At 41.6% G+C, this 19,691-nt stretch overlaps 1 protein-coding gene across 2 annotated transcripts in view; it reads right to left on the bottom strand.

Annotated features, from left to right (window-relative positions):
- The window catches only part of TMEM266 (transmembrane protein 266), a 28,302-nt gene extending 8,611 nt beyond the window's left edge, over window positions 1-19,691 (bottom strand). The window contains exons 1-8 of one of the 2 annotated variants that reach the window (XM_081337714.1): window positions 19,323-19,691; window positions 16,323-16,511; window positions 11,332-11,486; window positions 9,662-9,735; window positions 7,951-8,007; window positions 6,886-7,024; window positions 5,895-6,010; window positions 2,757-2,946 (exon numbers count right to left, since the gene is read on the bottom strand). In XM_081337714.1, coding sequence (XP_081193840.1) covers window positions 2,757-2,946; window positions 5,895-6,010; window positions 6,886-7,024; window positions 7,951-8,007; window positions 9,662-9,735; window positions 11,332-11,486; window positions 16,323-16,511; window positions 19,323-19,336 — 934 coding nt within the window. In that variant the 5' untranslated portion in view covers window positions 19,337-19,691. Of the gene's footprint in view, window positions 1-2,756; window positions 2,947-5,894; window positions 6,011-6,885; window positions 7,025-7,950; window positions 8,008-9,661; window positions 9,736-11,331; window positions 11,487-16,322; window positions 16,512-19,322 lie in introns of those variants that run through there. The other variant, XM_081337713.1, reaches the window with a different exon arrangement.

Raw genomic sequence — 19,691 nt, 5'->3', positions numbered from 1 at the left:
GTCCACACGTGTTAAATTTCTCAAGGTTGAGAAACACTGGCGTAGTTCATCCAAGACACAACTGGCAGACTGGAAACAAAAAAACAACAACAAACCACACCTTTTTTTAGTGTGCCACGTTTCTCTGCCTTCTTACCAGAAAGTGAAACCAAAGAGGACCAGATTATTATCAGAAAAGGATGACATCTTTTTTTTAAGGGAAGTACTTTAAAACTTGCATACCACCTGCCAGCGCATCATTTCCCGTTATTTCATAGCTGCTTCGTGTCCTTAACTGCCAATTTTGGGAGATGATTCTAAAGGTCTGCAGGATGCTCGGTGCCTGGGGAGGGGGGGCCCTCTCACGTTTTCCTTCGAAGAGCCCTGATGCACGTGAGACGGGATGCTGAGACTTTGAACGCAAATTCGAGCTTAACTTCACGAGCTTCGCCGTAAAAACGTTGCGCGCAGGGGATAGGAGAAAGGGAAAGGGGGCTGAAAGCCAGCAAAGTCTAATTTCTTCCCGAGCAGGTTTGCAACTCTTCACGGTCAAATCGTCCAGGGTGAATGTGTTCATTGTTCTCTATGGGCCAGGGAAATATAATTGGCTTTGGGGCGGAGAGTATCCCATTTCTCCGGAATCAGGCAAGAGTCTCACTCACTAAAAGCCCATTATTTGAACCTGGACTGAAGATCTCCAGGTGAGAAGATTTTGGAGGGACTCAGAAGCAACGTTTCCACTCCAGAGCAATTTAACCTGTTTTAGCCCTCCGCTCTTCAGACATGTTATCAACCCTCCTTGTTTTCTGCAGCTGTAATGTAATACTAGTGGCTTAAATCCATTGGATGGGTCAATTCTCTACGGAGATTCTCAGTCATCCAGGATGTAGTTCTCTCAAAGATGCTTCCCCCCACTCCCCCAAAAGGCTACTGGGGCAAACTCATTTAACAACTGTTTCACTTAGCAACATAAATTTTGGAGTCAGTTGTGATCGTTAACTCGAGGATAACCTGTTTAGTCCAACTAAACTTCGTTTGTCTGAAGAGGCTGCAATCTATTTTCCCTTCTCTTGGACGCCATCTCCTCGAAAACAAATTCTAATGGATTCTAGTCCGTCTTTGTTTTCAAGCAGGCTGTGAATTCTAAGCACGCCTAAGTGTCCTCATACCATGATACAGACATTAAGGGAGGATTTATTTGGCGGGTGGATCTGTTATGTTTTATGGATGACCCAGCTGAAGCACTCTGTGCTTGTAGCTGCCTAGAAACATAACTTGGAAAGTATAAAACTTTAAGGTGGGCCCTGCAAATCACAGGAATTTCGACACTACTTAGAAGTGTGCGCTGCTCCCTCCCGTTCCTAATGTAAACCCTCAGGGAACATATGCATAAATTATAAAGTATCCTCATGTATTCAGATTTAAAAGAGTAAGTAGAATGGATGTAAACCCACTTTGGAAAGCTACAACTCAGTATGAACAGGACCTGGCAATATCAGCAAAGTCACTTGACTTCTGCACAAATTACCACAGATAGTCTTTCGACTTAGGACCACAATGGAGCTGTGACGGTCATAAAACAGGTCACCCATGTGAAGCCCGACTTTGCGATCTTTTCTGCGGAAATTGTTGAGTGAATGCTGTGGACGTTAAACAAAACAATGGTTTACTGTAGGTCAGTTTTGCTGAAAATGCTGGTGTTCTGCAAAACTGTTGTAAAACATGGTTATGGGACCAGGGGGGATTGTTCAAATGGACATAAACATAGGCTGCCAACAGGCGGTCATACAGCTACCGGGGATTGCATCAGAACTTCGGAAATGGGTCCTAAATAGGTCTGTAATTGTCGCTAAGCAAGCGGTCCTAAGTTGAGAACAACCTGCATAGATAAGAGGGATCCCTGTGTAACCAGTTGGTTGGAGATAACTGCAAATCCTAATGCCGTACAAATAGGTTATTTATTAGAGCTTTTACGAAGCGCTTTCTAAGCAACACACAATCAAAGCATCCTCCTGCAGAGTTTTTCATAGCTGCCAAGCTGGCTGGGGAATGCTGGGCGTTGAAGTCCGTACATCTTAAGGTTGCTCAGGTTGGGAAACACTGTCCTACTGAATTTGGAATCCAAGACTCCTATCTGGGATGAACACAAACCCATTTACTCAAAGAGCAGTCTCTCTGCATATTGTCCTGATCCTAAGATCCTGTTGGTCGCTTCCTTCTGCAACCTGGGGAAGTCTACGAACAGACACCACAGCTTTAAACACTCTTCACTAGAAGAAGGAGGAGGAGGAGGAGGAGGGAGGAGGAAAAGGAAAAAGAGGAGAAGGAGAAGGAAGAGGAGAAGAAGAAGAAGAGGAAGAGGAGGAAGAGAAAGAAGAGTAAGAAAAGAAAGAAAGAAAGAAAGAAAGAAAGAAAGAAAGAAAGAAAGAAAGAGAAAGAAAGAAAGAAAGAAAGGAAGGAAGGAAGGAAGGAAGGAAGGAAAGAAAGAAAGAAAGAAAGAAAGAAAGAAAGAAAGAAAGAAAGAAAGAAAGAAAAGAAAGAAAGAGAAAGAAAGAGAAAGAAAGAGAAAGAAAGAAAGAAAGAAAGAAAGAAAAGAAAGAAAGAAAGAAAGAGAAAGAAAGAAAGAAAGAAAGAAAGAAAGAAAGAAAGAAAGAAAGAAAGAAAGAAAAAGAAAGAACGAAAGAACGAAAGAAAGAAAGAAAGAAAGAAAGAAAGAAAGAAAGAAAGAAAGAAAGAAAGAGAAAGAAAGACATAACGAGGGACTCTCGGCCACTTACCCCGAGCCGGACGCAACTCTGTGATGTTCGCAGTAGTTTCGTCATCGGAATCGCCCCCGGCAGCTACCACTTTGTACCAGTTTCCCGTCTGTTTCTTCAACATGTGAGGCACCTGCAAAGCTGCCTCTCTCTCAGCTGCCAGGTCCAGATCCTGCTGGGCCAGATGTGCCCGCAGCTGTCTAATTTCAAACTAAAGACAAAGAAAAAGAGGAAAAAAACGTTTTGTTTTCTTTAAAAAAATAAACAATAGCAATTAGCACTAGCGCTTAAGACTTGCATACCGCTTTACAGCCCTCTCTAAGCCATTTGCAGAGTCAGCGTATCGCCCCCCCCCAACAATTTGGGTCCTCGTTTTACCGACCCTGGAAGGATGGAAGGCTGCATCAACCTTGAGCCGGTCCAGGATCGAACTGCTTGCAGTGGGCAGAGTTAGCCTGCAATGGTGCATTCTAATCACTGTGCCTCCATGGCTCTTAATGTGCAATATGCAGAGGTACATTGCGTGTAAATATGGATGCCCACATAAAGAGTGATATTCCGGTGCTGCTCCTAAAGAGCCATCTCAGCAGCAGAGTTTGAAGATCTCAGATCTGGGCAACATCTGTAAAAATGACCAGCTTGATCTGTTCAAACAGTTCAAGTTTTGAAAGGCTGACATAACAATGGTTCAAGGGCTGCTAAAGGCTGTCACAGGGTGGACATACTGCATTAAGGCATGGGTGAGTTTATCCACAATTAAGTGGATCCACTTAAGTGATTAAGTGATCCACTCACACAAAACTCCATATGGCTTATTCTGGCCCTGCAAGCAAACTGAGGTTGTGAAAAACTGGCATGGATGCACGCAACATAATTTGCACCAATGTTGTGTTTGCTCCAAGCAAACTGTAATAAAGAAGGCTTTTCTCTAATGGGAAATTAAATACATAAATGTGGCTATTATATTTGCATAAGCTCTCTGTGACCCTTAGTGTGATTCAAAAGAATCAGTCAGTTCTGAAAAGAAAAGACGCTATCAATTGACGACATCCATTTTAATGGTTGCTGTTCAATCGACCCACTCCTGTGGCTACCTTTTGTAATGGGACGCCAGCCATCGCTAAAACTTAACAACTGCAGATTTTTCATTTATTTTGGTCTTTTACTCTTGACACAGACACACACTGTGTAAAAAGTTCACTCATTATTTTGTACAAATCCAATGCCTTTTCACATCGGCACTCTCATTTCCTTTCAATTTATTGCTTTGAAAATAGTTTTGTATGTACATTGCAGATTTTCTGAAAATGCAGAAATCTATCACCACCAAATTATGCACCTACATGAATTTAAAGGAAGGGGGGGGAGAATCAAAGTTTATTGTTTTCATAATTGCAAACAAATGTAATTGCTAGCCTTTCTTTAAAAGAAAACATTGAAATTACAGGCACAAACATTAACACTTCCTGAAATAAGTGTGAACTAAGCCTGATGGTAAATGCCATCAAAATACAAAGTCACAACATGACACATGTGAAACAGAGCCATCTCTAAACTCACACAGAAATCAAATCAAGCACTTATCAACAATTACAGTGACCATAAAAGCCTCTTTAAAAATATGTGATATTTTTAACAAAGGAGGGTTACATATCAAACTGTTGTAAAACGAGACACACATTCTAGATATAAATACATACACAAATGCACATCTCAATTTCCTGGTATTCCTAGACTAGCAATGGCTATATGTACTTGGAATAGAAAGCCGCGGTTTCCAGCTTATACGTTTTTGCTACTGTTTTTTTTTTACAGCCTCAAGGTCAAACAAGTCCCAACATCAGAAGCCAGAGTTTGATCTTGGTTCTTTTGAGGTAGTTAAGAGTTTATTGTTTAACTGTGTCTTGTGCAAATCAGGAGTGCAAATGTTGGGGCCCCCAAGGCCCCGTCTGTGCTACCAAATCAGGCATTACATTGACGGACAAGAAGCAGAGCTGGACCACCCTCTAGGAAACCAGAAACTTGATTTCTGAGCTCTAAAACCAAAGCAAGGATAGTTTAACAGGTCTCAACAGCTCCCTAATTTCTCTCAGCGAAAGTCAGCCTTGGGAGAGAAAGTGTGATACGTGATCCCCTGAGAGATCCATTAAGTGGCGTTTTGTCTTTCCTGGGAAAAACGATCCCGCAGCATTTAATACGTGGATGTGTCAACATGGCCAGGAACATTAAATAAGTGGAAGCAAGCAACGGATACGTAACAGTACTGCTTTTCTAAATTCAACATTTTGGTACCATCAGCTAGAAATGCAATTTTGGGAGGCCTGAAAACAACAACCAGCTAGAATTCGAGAGACGGCAAGCAGAACAAAAATGCTGTATTTACACCAAAGGATGACCCTCGACTTATAATAATTTCCCCAAAAGCACCCAGAAAAAGCTTGGTACTATTGCCCCACAGATAACTGAACAGCGAAGAAAAGGAGAAAAAAATTGTTCAGGTGCTAGAAAACTCATTTAAATCCACCGGATAAAACACTCTCTTCCAGGAAGGCTTACTGCTCAGGCAAGTTGGGCTCTTTTAGAGGATGCAAGATGATCCCACCTCCTAACTCACAAGTAATTATTTGGAGAGAAAGGTAAGAGTCCAGAATTGCGTAAGAGATCAATAAAAATGAAAGAAGTGCCTTTGCTGCCACCATATGGCCAAAAGGCATAAGTGCAGCCTGGCAGTGGAGCATGGAGCACTGGCTAATGTGGGTCGACTGTGGGCTGTTTCTGGCACCCAGGAGGATTTTTATATCTATATATCTATATCTACATCTACATCTACATCTATATCTATATCTATCTATCTATCTCTATCTCTATCTCTATCTCTATCTCTATCTATCTATCTATCTATCTATCTATCTATCTATCTATCTATCATCTATCTATCTTTATATCTATATCTATATCTATATCTTTATTTATATATATATAAAAGCTTGTTCCCTTTAAGGCATAAATATTACAATGCTATTGCTGCAGTCCACATGCAGATTTTTGAAGATTCAGCCAAAGAGATTTTCTGCTTTCTAATTTTTCCCTACCATCAGATGAAAATTAACAGACGAAAACTTTTGACATTGACATGAAAATACAATCGTGCCCTCTCACCCCCTGTTCTTGGCAGATGTGGGTCAGTCTTTCCAGCTGCTCGTCCTGGATAACCTTTGCTTTTTCGTACTGTTGAATCACCATCTCCATTTCCACTTTAACGGGCAGGACGTAGGCTAGAAATCAGAATCATACAAATAGGGTCTTTCATATCAGATAAGAAGGCATTTCTCTACTTCTCATCAGAAATGCAGACTTTCTGCGGCTACTGAAAGCAGAACGGGTCACGATGCATCCCTTGACAAATGCAAAGTTAGACTCTTGAAAGAACCAACGTGCAATTAAGAGAGATTCTGAACAACCCTCTTTAAGATAAGATTCTCTCAGCTTGTCAAAAATCATCTATTGCCTCCACATCTTCCTTTTAGAAGGAGGATGGCTGAGGAATTCTGGGAATTGAAGTCCACAAGTCATAAAAGGACCAAGTTTGAAGACCCCTGGTCTAATGTAGTGTTTCTCAAACTTGGCAATTTTAAGACTTCAACTCCATGCTAGCTGGGGAATCCTGGGAGTTGAAGTCCACACATCTTAAAATTGCCAAGCTTGAGAAATATTGGTCTAATCATGGATCGCAGGTGGATTTTCACATGCAGTTTCTTTAAAAGAAGTTACTAAGAACTTGAACTGCTCAGCCCCTGAGCTGGTGCTTCTTTCTTTCTCCAAACCTCCACATCCTGCCTGCAGATTACTTTTTTTCCCCAAAAAATTCTAATTGCCCACACAAGCACATTATTGCATCTGTTATGACACTGGGACAACAAAACATGTGACTTAAGTACATTGGGAATTTGTTTATCTTCTCAGCGAGAGTCAACTGGTTAAATCTCTGTTTTCTGTTTGAAATTAGCCTAAAATTGATGTTATCCATTTAACAAAGGAATGGCTTGTTTTTACTTGTTAATTTTTCAAATTTATACAGCTACTCCTCTCGCCAAATGAGTGGGCAGCGCACGACCAAGCTTAAAATAAAAAAAATTCACTGTTGACTTACCATCAATAATTCGTTTGACTCTCCAAATTCTCAGGGTAATAATGAGACTAATAGCATCCCATGGACTGCTTGGTCCATTAGCCACTGTAGATGCCACCATGGGAGCCAAAGATAAGATGATTACAGCACCATCAAATACCTAATATGAAAGGGATTTCACAGGAATCACATATACATTATTTTTGAACAGGTGCATCTGTGGGAGATAAACAGGTTGAGTCCGAGGGTAGGGTAGGGTCAAATGCGTCATCAGTATGGAATCCTTATGCAGCCACAAGAGATCTATGGCCGTGGATTCCACTGACTCTTTTCAAGTGTGTATAAGTAACATGTAATAAACTTGTAGTACTTTTGAACTTTATCCTGAATCCTGGTTTCTTGCGCCTTACATTATCAAGCGACACTCCAACCCTTTCTCTTCTTTGGATCCATACTGGTTATTTTACCCACGTTACCCATACTGCATTTGTCATATTTACGTAATCACATTTCAAATGGATTGTCCTACACAGGTAGTCCTTGACTTATAAGAGTTCACTTAAGTCATCATTCCAAGTTACAATGGTACTGGAAAAAAAATGACTTATGATGGTCTTTCACACGACCGTTGCAGCATCCCCCTGATCATGTGATCAAAATTTAGACACTTGGCAACTGGCTCGTATTTATGACGGTTGCAGTGTCCTGTGTCGTGTGATCCCCTTTTGTGACCTTCTGACACAGAGTCAATGGGGAAGCCAGATTCACTTAACAACTGTGTTACTAACTTAACCACTGCAGTGATTCACTTAACAAGAGTTGCAAGAAAGGTTGTAGAATGGGGCAAAAGTCACTTAACAAATGTCTCACTTAACAAGAGAAATGTTGGGCTCAATTGTGATTGGAAGTTGAAGACTACCTGCAGTTTAGCAGATTCCATGCAAAGGAGCTATAGTTTGGGCAGAATATACCTTGCCTTTTGACTTCAACCTGGTTGCTACAACGAGTAGCAGAAACGTGAGCAATGCCCACCAAGGTTTGGGCAAGAGGGACATGTCATGAAAGATTTTGCTACTTTGGACTTACCTCTATTTTGTTTTCAATATAGTCCCATATACCAAGTACGACTATTCTCAAAATAGTCTAAGGAAAGTTGGGAAACAAAAGTTGGGGGGGGGAGGAGAAGAGAGGAAATTAGCATTTGTCTTTTACACATTCATTTAAAACATGCTGACATCAATTATATTTAAAGCTTATTCCCTTCTTAAAAAGATGCCCTGCTTCCACCTCTTCCAAGTTCTAGGAATAATGGAAAAGATAAGTAAAATTCCAGACTAATGGGGACGATCTTTTCAAGTTTAATAGCAACCATTCTCCAACTCAGAAATGAGTAGCATTGCTTAAAGTCTCCATGGATCCTACTTTCAAGTTAGTTTAACAACAACAACAACAACAACATTATTATATGATGATGATGATGATGAAGAAGAATGTCCCTTTCATAGATTTTAGTGGACAAGAGCTGCCAAACATTTTAAACAATTTGCAAATGCAAATGTTTTTTCTCAGGGTGGAAAAGTGGTACCCGCTTAATGGCTGCAATGATTTATGACCCAACTGCAGTCGTAAATTGAGGACCACTTGTAAAACAAGCAGCAAGAGGGGAATTCATGAACTAGTCCTAATTTTGTGGGGGCTGCTCCAAAGATTTCATCCTTGGGCTGTTCAGCTGGGAAGGAAGAGTAATGCTCTCATCCCCACTCCTGTGATATGGTTAATTAGAGATGAGCCTAAAACAATCCCAGGGATACAACTGTTTCTGATTGAGTGGGGTGTCAGGAGGATGCATTGAGCCTGCCCACAGTTTAAGTGAACACAACTGCTAAGCCAATTTCATGCCTTATTAGAAGTTTGGCAAGAAAATATGTTCCTAATGAAGTATGAATTTGGCCATTTACAAGCAGGCAATGAGAAATTAAATCTCTTTAAAGAAATTAAATCTCTCTATTCAAATAAATCTCTCTTGCAAATAAGAGTTTAACAGAACTTGGGCAGTTTATACCAGGGGTGTCCAATCTCTGCAATTTTAAGACCTGTGGACTTCAACTCCCAGAAATTCCTGGGAGTTGAAGTCCACAGGTCTTAAAAGTTGCCGAGGTTGGATACCCCTGGTCTAAACCATTTGGTTTACTTTTCTTGCAGACGTTTCATTACCTAACTAGGAACGCCATCAGTGTTGGAAGGGAGTGGGGTTTGCAGTGTGGAGGTGAAGGAGGAGGACGGCTGTGGGCTCCTTGGTGCTCACTGACCTTGGTTGTTTTCTTGCAGACATTTTGTTAACCAAACTGGGTAACCATCATCATGGTGCTAGTCAAGATGTTTTTTTCATTCTAGACTTAATTCTAGCCTTTAATTGAGATGTTTTTAATTGTAGACAATACCACAACTAAGTCCTCTGGGACTCTGTAGAGGCCAATTGTCCTGATTTCTATTGATCTGGCTACTCATTTCAACACTTCAAGTGACAATGGAAGAAGTGTCTGTCAATAAAAGTAGCTATTTATGGCTCTCTCTGGTCTCAAGAGACTTACTGGGACATTCTGGGTTCTTACTCAAGAGTATCATCTGTACACTGGTCTTCCCCCTATGATTAGCACATTAAAATTAGCTGGGGAAAGCCTGTTCTGAAAAGCGAAAGTCTGTTAAGTTCCAATTAAAAATATGTTTACTGAAGGATAGGGAAAAAAACCAAAACCCCAACCATATTCCTTTTCCCTACAATTCCTATTTCCCTTACCTCTGAAAAGAAAATAGATAGGATAACCAGACTGATCCAGTGAATGACGCCAGCAAATTGCGATGCGCTTGAAACTACAAGGAAGAACAACAAAGCAAGTTACACGCGACGTGTGTCATGCGTAGGCCAAAGCAGGACGGTCAGTCTTAAAGTGTATTTTAAAAGGAAATCCAGCTGTCTATTTTCCTTCAATTAATATCACAATTTTGTTAAAGCCGGCTCAAGACCAGGAAGTCGCAGAAACCTTAAGATTTGTAAAGAGAAGGCAACGATAGAGACAAAATCCTCCTGGCAGAACTCCTCAGAAAGTGGAATGGGACAATTCGGTGTGGGCAAGTTGCTGTGGCCAACTCGCCAGGGGACAATTTAATAATTCACTTTAATTATTTCAAATCAATAAAAAAAAATCGATTTTTGTCATTCGCATTTCATGCTATCCTTCCTTTTGCATCCTTTCTTGAATGATTCTATTCCACCCTTTCTTTGATATTAGTGTGACCCGTGTCCTGCAGAGAGTTCTCCCGTGGTGAGTTGGCAAATTATCAGAGCGTGCTGTTGGTTCAAAGACAGTATTATGGGTAACAAAGTTTACAAAGGATTTAGGAGAATTTTCAGAACATCGGGTTATGGGTCAAAACAAACATGAATGAAGGCAAATATACGTGTCTCAGGATAATGCTAAAAGATCCTATCTGGGTCATTTATTGCAGGGGTCCCCAACACCCAGTCCATGGACCAGTGGTATGCCAGCAACCGGTCCGCACAAACAAGCAAAGCCCCATCCGTGGGATGCAGGCAGCACACAAAACCACGCACCCTCTGTTCCACGGAAAAACCTCTCTCCGTGTAACCGGTCCCGGGTGCCCAAAAGGTTGGGGGCCTCTCAGTGGCATAGCGTGGGTTGTCAGCACCCAGGGCAAGCACCCGGCCGCTGCACTGTCCCTCCCCCAGATAGTTTCTCACTCTCTCTCCGCACCGTACCGCACCGCACGCCTGGCACACCCCCCTCCACAGTGGGCGGCGACCCGGCGGCTCGGATCGGATTCGCACAGCCAGCACTACAGTGAGAGAGAGTGAGCCAGGCAGGGGCAGAGAGCTGCGAGTGCGAGCGTGCCCCCCCCAGATGTTGCGCCCGGTGCGGCCGGCCCCCCCTGCACCCCCCACGCTACGCCACTGGGGCCTCTGATTTATTGGGACTACAGGTTTTGTTTGCCGAGCTTTCGGACTTGTTCTGGAGCCTATCTTCAGGGAACTTCAAATTTCAGAGCTCAGAAGACGAAAGCTCCGGTCCCAGTGAACGATCCAGACTGGATCCTGCAAAACCAACATGTTTGGAGCAGACAATATTTGGCCTACACTGGAACCTTCAACAGAAGGACGTCCGTCTTTTTTGTAGAAACATTCCCCAAATCCTATTTCGCACACACCTATTACCCTAACGTGAGAATAGGACAGTGACTGTTATCGCGCAAACGAAACATACAGAAAGCATCCTGGCCAAATCAATATGGCAGTAAGCGCGCACAAAGAAGAACCACAAAGATGCTATCGGTGCCGTTGTAACTTCACACTGTCACTAAACGGAGAACTATCTGTATCCTGTGGTTTGCTCAAACATTTCAGGAAGAAAAAAATAAAAATAAAAGCAAGGGTAAAGGCCTGCTACTCACACTGGAGAAGCTTTATATCTATTAGAAGCTCCAGAGTCAGAAGAACCACCACCAATACTACACAGGCTAGCAGGAAACCGTTGAGACTCGCACTGAGCAAAAATACCTGCCAGACGGCCGCTCGCCTCCCGCAGCAGGGCTTAAGCCAGTTAGATCTGAAGGGAGAAGAACAGAGGGAAGGAGGAAGAAGTGGAAGAGAGAGACGAGAAAAAGGCAGACAGGTAAAGAAGAGTAAGACAGAAGCAGCCGGGTTCTGTTTGAGCAGAGAGCGGTTGGGGTGTTTAAGATCCACGCTCGTATTTAGTGGCCGAATTTATACCCTGCAAATTTATAGGATGCAAATTTAATCTGGGGTTCTTCATTTCACCTCCGTAGTAGCCATCGTAGATAGGATGTGAACTCCTGAGCTTCCATACTTTGTCCCGATCCAGCCCCTAAATCACCACACCGCCATATTATTAATGAGACGTATCTTTGTGGTACAAGGTATAGACTCAACCCAGCTGTTTAGTGAAGGGACCGTGCTCCCTGCACGCCTGGTGTGTATGTCAAGTTTGCAAAGTTCTCAGTCCAATAAGCAGGCGCAGAGGGAATCCAGATTCAACCCAGATGGTTCCTTTTGTACAAAATGGGCAAACAGCAAAGAGGAGCAATGCAGGATTAGACCAAAGGCGTTTACTCAGGCTGCGCATTGGCCAGTTAGAGGGTCAAAAGCAAGATACAAGCTTGAGAACCCGCACCTATTGACCTTCGCCATCGGTGGGTTCTTATTTCTTATTTATTACATTTATATGCCGCCCGTCTCACCAAGAGCTGACTCCTAGGTGGCTTAAAGATGTATGGTTTCCAAAGTTGAAATGACTAAATAATAACGATCCCAACTGGAATCTCTTAACAGGTTTATTTTCCTGCATGATCTTATCTAATTGTCCATTAAAGTCGGCGGACATCAGAATTAGAATCCAGGACCCTTTTAGATATGTTCAAAAAAACACATTTCTACATCTAGATTAAGCAACCTGCTTTGATGATTTGCCATATGATTGTTTTATTCCACTCGGTGTATGCGTGTCCTGCAGAACCGGAATTTCCAATTTTAATTTTCCAGAGGATCAAGGACTGCCCGGGTACGAAGCCTACCAAATTCTTCGTACAACTTTAACTTCGAAACGAACAAGGGATGAAAATAAACGTTACTGCTTCTTGTAGTTTCCTGCTTTGGCTGTTGCCACTATTCCTACATTTTGACATTTTGTATTAGTAAAGCAAGTTAAGACCACACCTGCTGCCCTACATCCAATCAAAGCACTAAAATTACTTTATCCAGCAGTGAAGATCAGCTTACTGCAACACTGGCTACCTGAGAATTTTAATTTCAGACGCCAAGGACTGATTGAACAGGAATCCTTTCTGGGATGCAAAGCGTTTACTCTTCCTTGAAACTTCTGCCAATACAACAGAATGTGTGCTTTCACTATAGGAATTAAAGTTCTAGAGCAGGGGTCTTCAAACTTGGCCCTTTTATGACTTGTGGACTTCAACTCCCACAGTTCCTCAGCCAGCGTGCCTGGGTGAGGAATTCTGGGACTTGAAGTCCACAAGTCATAAAAGGGCCAAGTTTGAAGACCCCTATCCTAGAGCAACTATTATTAAGTCTTTACATAATGCAACAGAAGGGAGTGCACCAAACTCAGACCCAAATTTACTAATCAACTTTGTAAGTCCTTCTCTTAGGACTTCAACTGGCGTCTGTCAAAAACTGGGGACTAATTACAGATACACTGATGCTATTTCTGCTATTTTCTAAATTGTAGCTAGCAGATGATCTACTTACATTGAAAAAATAAACAGCTGCATCCTTCTCCCAACAATATTTCTAGATTCTAGAATCCAGGTTCCTATTTGATTCCTTTATATGTCATACTTAAATATTTACTGAAGTGGACTGTTCCTCCAATGGGATTTTCCCATGTATTTTACCAGGAAACATAGATAGGGCAGCCTAGAAAGGTAAGTGCCCTCCTAACCATACCCAAGCACGCCGAATTTGTTGGCAATGTCCGTTTTCCTCTCCGAGTTCATAGTGACCTAACCTTAATCCTAAGTGGAATTTTCTTCCAATGGGATTTTCCCATGTATTTTACCACGAAAGATAGATAGGGCAGGCTAGAAAAGTCAGTTCCCTCTTAACCAGACCCAAGCACTCCGAGTTTGTTGACGATGTCCATTTTCCTCTCCGAGTTAATGGTGACATAACCCTAACCCTCTAATTCTGTGACTTTTAAAAATTCCCAGAATGGACAGTAGGTGGCAGAGATGCCTATATTTACAATAGGAGTCTCTATCCTTGGCCACTTTAAGATTTGTGGACTTTAACTCCCAGAATTCCTCAGCCAGCTTTGCTGGCCGAGGAATTCTGGGAGTTGAAGTCCACAAGTCTTAAAGTTGCCAAGTTTGAGGACCCTTGATTTAGAGTGAGTGTGGAATATAAGGCTGTAATTTTAACTGGGACTCACCTTGTTAAAAGGAAAAACAAAAGTGAGAGAAATTGGAATTACTGAAATTACTACCAACAAAAAGATATAATTAAAGATCAGGATCAGTTAGAAAATCCCATTTTTAAAGTCTTCAGTTACAAAAACATGTGTGTTTATCATTCTTTAGGGATGTAAGTTATAAGTATATATTTCGTAAATTAAAGTATCACTTAAAAGCAGTGTATTACTATAACAATAGACACCTAAAAGGATCATAATCAAAGAACATTAGCCTCCTTCAAACATATTTCCAGTTGCTAGCAAAATGGTAGAAGATGCCTGAATTTTACCTGCCAGACAGTTCCTAGAACTGACTAGATGTAAGTTGCAAAAATCAGATAAAGTTCTTTCCAGTTTTAAGTAGGATACTTACATAAACACACAACAATTTGAAGCAAATTTCTAAACAAATTGAATTTCTTTGAAGGGAAAAAATCAAGGCACTTTCGTCAGCAAAGGAGCATTTATGGAAGTAAATAAAATTTGGGGTTTTTTAAAAAAAAACAGGCTGATATGTGAGATTCCTGGTGTAAATCTATTTATACATTTCTTCTTAAATTGGGAGATTTTAAAAATATGCTGACAGGGAAAGATCGGCAATGCCAATTTACGAAACAAAGGAGACATGTGGGTCTCACAGCAGCCTTTCCCAGTGTACAAAGCCAATTATATTACTAACTGACAATTTTTGTAATATACCGCTGTTTAAGCGAATGCTCAACAACGAACGAGAGGGGGGAAAGATTACCATAATACTCTGGTAATGAGCCACTACAAACACTTCAACTCAAGCTGCTAACAGATGTCACAGTTTCCGCTATCTTGACTTGGAGAAGGGGGAAGGGACGTTATGCCACGAAACGCAGCTCCGTGCCACGTGAAAGGACGTGGGAGTTTTGCTCAGAACTGACTGCAGAATACAGGCTACAGCAGCATCCAATTTAACAAAGGGAAGTATCAGCCCTTAGGTCCCAAAACAAGCGAACAAACAATATGTTTGTATGTGCTTGTATGTATCTTTCTCTCTCATCTATAAAAGGTAAAGGTTCCCCCGCACATGCGTGCTAGTTGTTTCCGACTCTAGGGGCCGGGGCTCATCTCCGTTTCAAAGCCGAAGAGCCAGCGCTTCTCCGAGGACGTCTCCGTGGTCATGTGGCCGGCATGACTAGACGCCAAAGGCGCACGGAACGCTGTTACCTTCCCACCGTAGCGGTCCCTATTTTTCTACTTGCATTTTTACGTGCTTTCGAACTGCTAGGTTGGCAGAAGCTGGGACGAGTAACAGGCACTCACTCTGTTACGCGGCGCTTGGGATTCGACCCGCCAAACTGCCGACCTTCTGATCGACAAGCTCAGTGTCCTAACCCACTGAGCCACCGCGTCCCATCTATATCTATATCTATATCTATATCTATATCTATATCTATATCTATATCTATATCTATATCTATATCTATATCTATATCTATATCTATATCTATATCTATATCTATATCTATATCTATATCTATATCTATATCTATATCTATCTGTCTAGACAGACAGACAGACAGACAGACAAGGTCTGGAAGATGGGACATGTAAAAGAATCCAGAAGTTTTAAGATGAGGCCCTCATTTTGTATCTGTTAAAAGTTAATTCCTACTTCAAATCTGCTGTAGAGCAGAGGTGTCCAACCTTGGCAACTTTTAAGACCTGTGGACTTCAACCCCCAGAATTCATGGCTGAATATTTTTTTTCACATTTTTGAAAAGCATTCTTTTTTTAAAAAATCAATGTATGTATTTTTATCACTGAACTACATTCATAAGCTAAAGCTCTTTAAGCCAAAACAGGGAAGCTGCTATTTGTACTGCCTGGAGAACTTGGCTAAAAATTCATTTTGCCTCCAATTCTGCATTATGTCCAGATCAGCCTGAATCTTATTTCTTCTAAGGCCCTTTTTAGAAGAACGGGCTCTGCTGTGTTTGCCTAGCTAACGTTTCCAGCCTAAAAGCATTTTATGAACCCAAAAGTTACACAGCCTAAAAGCCTTCTATGACCCTTATTTCCCATTACACATAGTAAGATATATAAAAGGAAACAGCCTTTCGGAACCTCCTGTTTCTAATTAAGACATGGGAACCCATTACAAAACTGACAAAAAGTCGGGAAACTAACGACTTATGTTCAACGAAAGCAACAATAACCAAACCCCTTTCCCTTGTCACGGGGTCAGCATCGTGATTTTAAGGGCTCTAAACAAACAGCACGATTGGTTAAGAGCAACAATGCAAAATCGAGCTGGCCTGAGGATGGATCCAGAGATTAGGACAATGATTTTTATAACAGCAAAAGAAGAAGAAAAAAAGAGAGCGAGAGCAAGAGTTCCTTTTCTGTAAATTAAATTACTGAAATATTTTTCTAAGAAAAAAGTTTGGGGAGTTCAAAGTAAGTCGACGGATGCTTGCTTACCCTTCTCTCTGGTAGTCCTCATCCAAATTGGAGAAGAGCTGGGAGCCTGCAACGGACAGATCCAGCGCAGCGAGGGGCAAATCCCGATAGGCGAAATTGACCAGCTGCACCGGGGCGACACTTCTGGTCTCGTCTTCTATTTGCTGTGAAATTATTTCCACCTCGGAAACTCCACCTTCTATAGGAGGCCTGACCAAGTCATTAATGAAAAACAAAACAAAACACAAAAATAAGAACCAGCCCCCCCCACAAGTGCAAACTCCTATTTGCTTTAGTCCTCGACTTAACAACGGTTTAGTGACACCTCCGAAGATAGGACGGCAGTGAAAAAAGGGACTTATGATTTATGAAAAGAGTTTCCAGCCTCCTCGCGGTCACGTGTTCAAAATTCAGAGGCTTGGCAACTGGCGTGTACTCGTGACGGTTCCAGCGTCCTGGGGTCACGTGATCCCCTTTTGCGACCAAAATCAATGGAGGGAAGCCAGATTTGCTTAACAACTGGGTTACTAACTTATCAACTGCAGTGATTCACTTAACCACCGTGGCAAGAAAGGTCGTAAAACGGGGCAAATGTCTCACTTAACATAAATTTTGGACTCGGCTGTGGTCATAAGTCAAGGACTGTCTGATTAGAAGTCTTTCTGTCAGTCTTCCCAGGTAAACCAGATAGGAAACATGACCAGGTGAGCGAATTCTACTTTACTCTAAGGCAGGGGTAGGCAACCTTGGCCCTTTCGTGACTTGTGGACTTCAGCTCCCAGAATTCCTGAGTCAGCTGGCTCAGGGATTCTGGGAGCTGAAGTCCACGAGTCACAAAAGAACCAAGGTTGCCTACCCCTGCTCTAAGGCTACTTTAACAAGGTCATTCCCACATCCTTACACTTTCATAAAACATAAAGATGCACAAGTCTCGGTGGTAAAAATGTGTCAAGAATCCGAGCAAAGCTACCAACTTAACCAAATATAGGTAGACCACTTTCCTGCATGGGATAACAACGTTTATTTAAGGTGTGGGAGAGAAATTTTTACTTAAAAATACTATTAATGAATACAGAGGACATCAATGTGTCAATATCCCTAGCCATATCTCAAAGATTTGGGTACCAAAAGATTGATTCTGGATTGTTACAGTTCCTGGAATAAGCTATGTTTGGGGTCCTATTTGAATAATCCATTTGTAATGTGAATTGATTTCACCGGGGTCAAACTTCAAGCCATCAGATATCCTCAGAACCAGGTTTATGCCGACACTTTCCTGCAGATTCTTTTCAGGACCCACTGTACACCAGATTCAATAAACTTCTACTTAAGAATGCACAAAGGAGATTCCAGTTTGACTCATGGCAGGGCATAGTTATCAATCTCTTTAGCAGAAGCCAGACTAAAAGTGGTTTGGAAAAGGAATGCAGAGTGGATTACCGAGAAACAATCCATGGCTTTAAAGCAGCCATTACAGTAGGTCTACAGGGGGAACGGAACCCAAAATAAACTCAAAATAACCCCACCTTGAGTCTGTTTGGTATAAAGCGGGGCAGAGGGAAACTGTGGCAAGCTTTCAAAATTCCGTTACTATATCCTATAACAATAAAGTGAAGTTCCAGTTGTCCTTACCATGCCTGTTTTCTAACCTGGCTTATCTTATAGGGACCCAGGAAAGCAGAGCATGTGAGGAAGAGTCTCAAGATGACTCCACTTTGATTCTGTACGGTATAAGAGGACGCAAAGGAAACACTGGTGGGCTTTCAGGCTTCTATTATTATACCCTGCAACAATAGTGACATTCATATGATCTGTGCTACTTCTTATTCTGGCTTCCTTTGAATGGCTGACAAATACATAGTGAAATCTTGGTGAAATGATGAAGGAAAACAGGATTAATTATCCCACTTCAATGGCTGCCTTTTAGAGTGTCAAGAGGTCTAAATCAGATCTCCCACCTGACACCCTCTCAGTAATACAGGATAATGGGCTAATAAACATCATGAGACTGGAACAAACAAGGTAAGGTGAGCAGGGGGAAAAAAGCTTCATGTTCAACTTCTTTTTGATGATGCACTGATTTCTCTCTGGAAAAAAGTGTTTAAAATCCTCTAGTGAATTAAATGGCCTGGATAATCAGCCAGATAATTATAGAAGACGCTCTATTCCAGGGGGCAAATTATGCAAGAATATTTGCCCCAAACAAAACATCTGCTTTTCATACAAACATGAGGAACTGAAAAAGTGAACAGCAAACCATATTATATCCTCTTGTTTCTAGATAACAAAAGGAAAAAAAGTAGCAGCAACCAGGTGTACTTGAGAAGAATATATTACAATAGAGCTAGACAGTCAGACCATCCAACTATTTTTGATTACCATCAAACCCAGTTATCATGACCAACAGTTAGGGATTAAGACTCAAGGTTGACTCAGCCTTCCGTCCTTCCAAGGTCGGTAAAATGAGGACCCAGATAGTTGAGGGGCAATAAGCTGACTTTGTAAAGTGCTTAGAGAGGGCTGTAAAGCACTGTGAAGTGGACTGTAGTCCGTGCTTTTTTTGTAAAAGAAAAAGGTGCCAGAACGCACACGTGTCATACAACCCGCCTTGCCTACCCTACAAGGTTCCATCCAAAAAAGGTGCCGGAACTCCATTCTGAGCGTTCTATGAGAAAAAAAGCCCTGACTGTAGTTCAAAATTACGTGGGACGGATAAAGATGAAATGAGAATGGAACCTAAAGCTAAACAAAGCCCATTACACCGAGGAAGAAATGATGGTAGAAAGAGGTTTTTCTTTTTTAAAAAACAAAAACAAAAAAACAAAAGCTCCATGTGAAATGAAACGTTGGAAGGAAATGGGGAGATTTTACAGGTTATCCGTATAACTGAAATTTTTCTACTACTCTAACTTTCCTGGCCAAGAGAGACTTAATTCATCGCCGAGTGCCTTTTCATATCAAACAGAACACCTTCTGGGAAAAGCAAAATCAAGACATTCTTATTCAAACCTCAGTACCCACTGGGGATTGGTCATGTTGAACGACGAAACCGAGGCAGCGCTTGTCTAGCTGTTTCCAGCTCCTCAGTCATGAATAGGTTGCATCACAAGGAGAAAATTCTTAAAAAGAAAAAGAAAAAAACGAAATTAAATCGTGTGACTTATTGGCAAAACCTCTTTATACACCTAAGGCATAAAAGCAAACACAAGCATTAACCCTGCTAACAATCCTTAGGAAGTCTTTCAACACATAAGCAGGTTAGATAGATTTTAAAATAAGGTGAAACCAAGCTGTTGGCTTACCAGGTCCAGGCAAGACTCAATTTGTGTGCAGCATGAAAATTTTAAGTCCTTCTTCCTTTTGGTGTCTGGGTGTTGACATTTAGGATGA

The sequence above is a fragment of the Vipera berus genome (genome assembly GCF_964194415.1).
Source record: "Vipera berus genome assembly, chromosome: 12".
Lineage (NCBI taxonomy): Eukaryota > Metazoa > Chordata > Lepidosauria > Squamata > Viperidae > Vipera > Vipera berus.
Note: the sequence above shows the minus strand (reverse complement) of the source record. Positions and strands in the feature narration are given on the sequence as shown.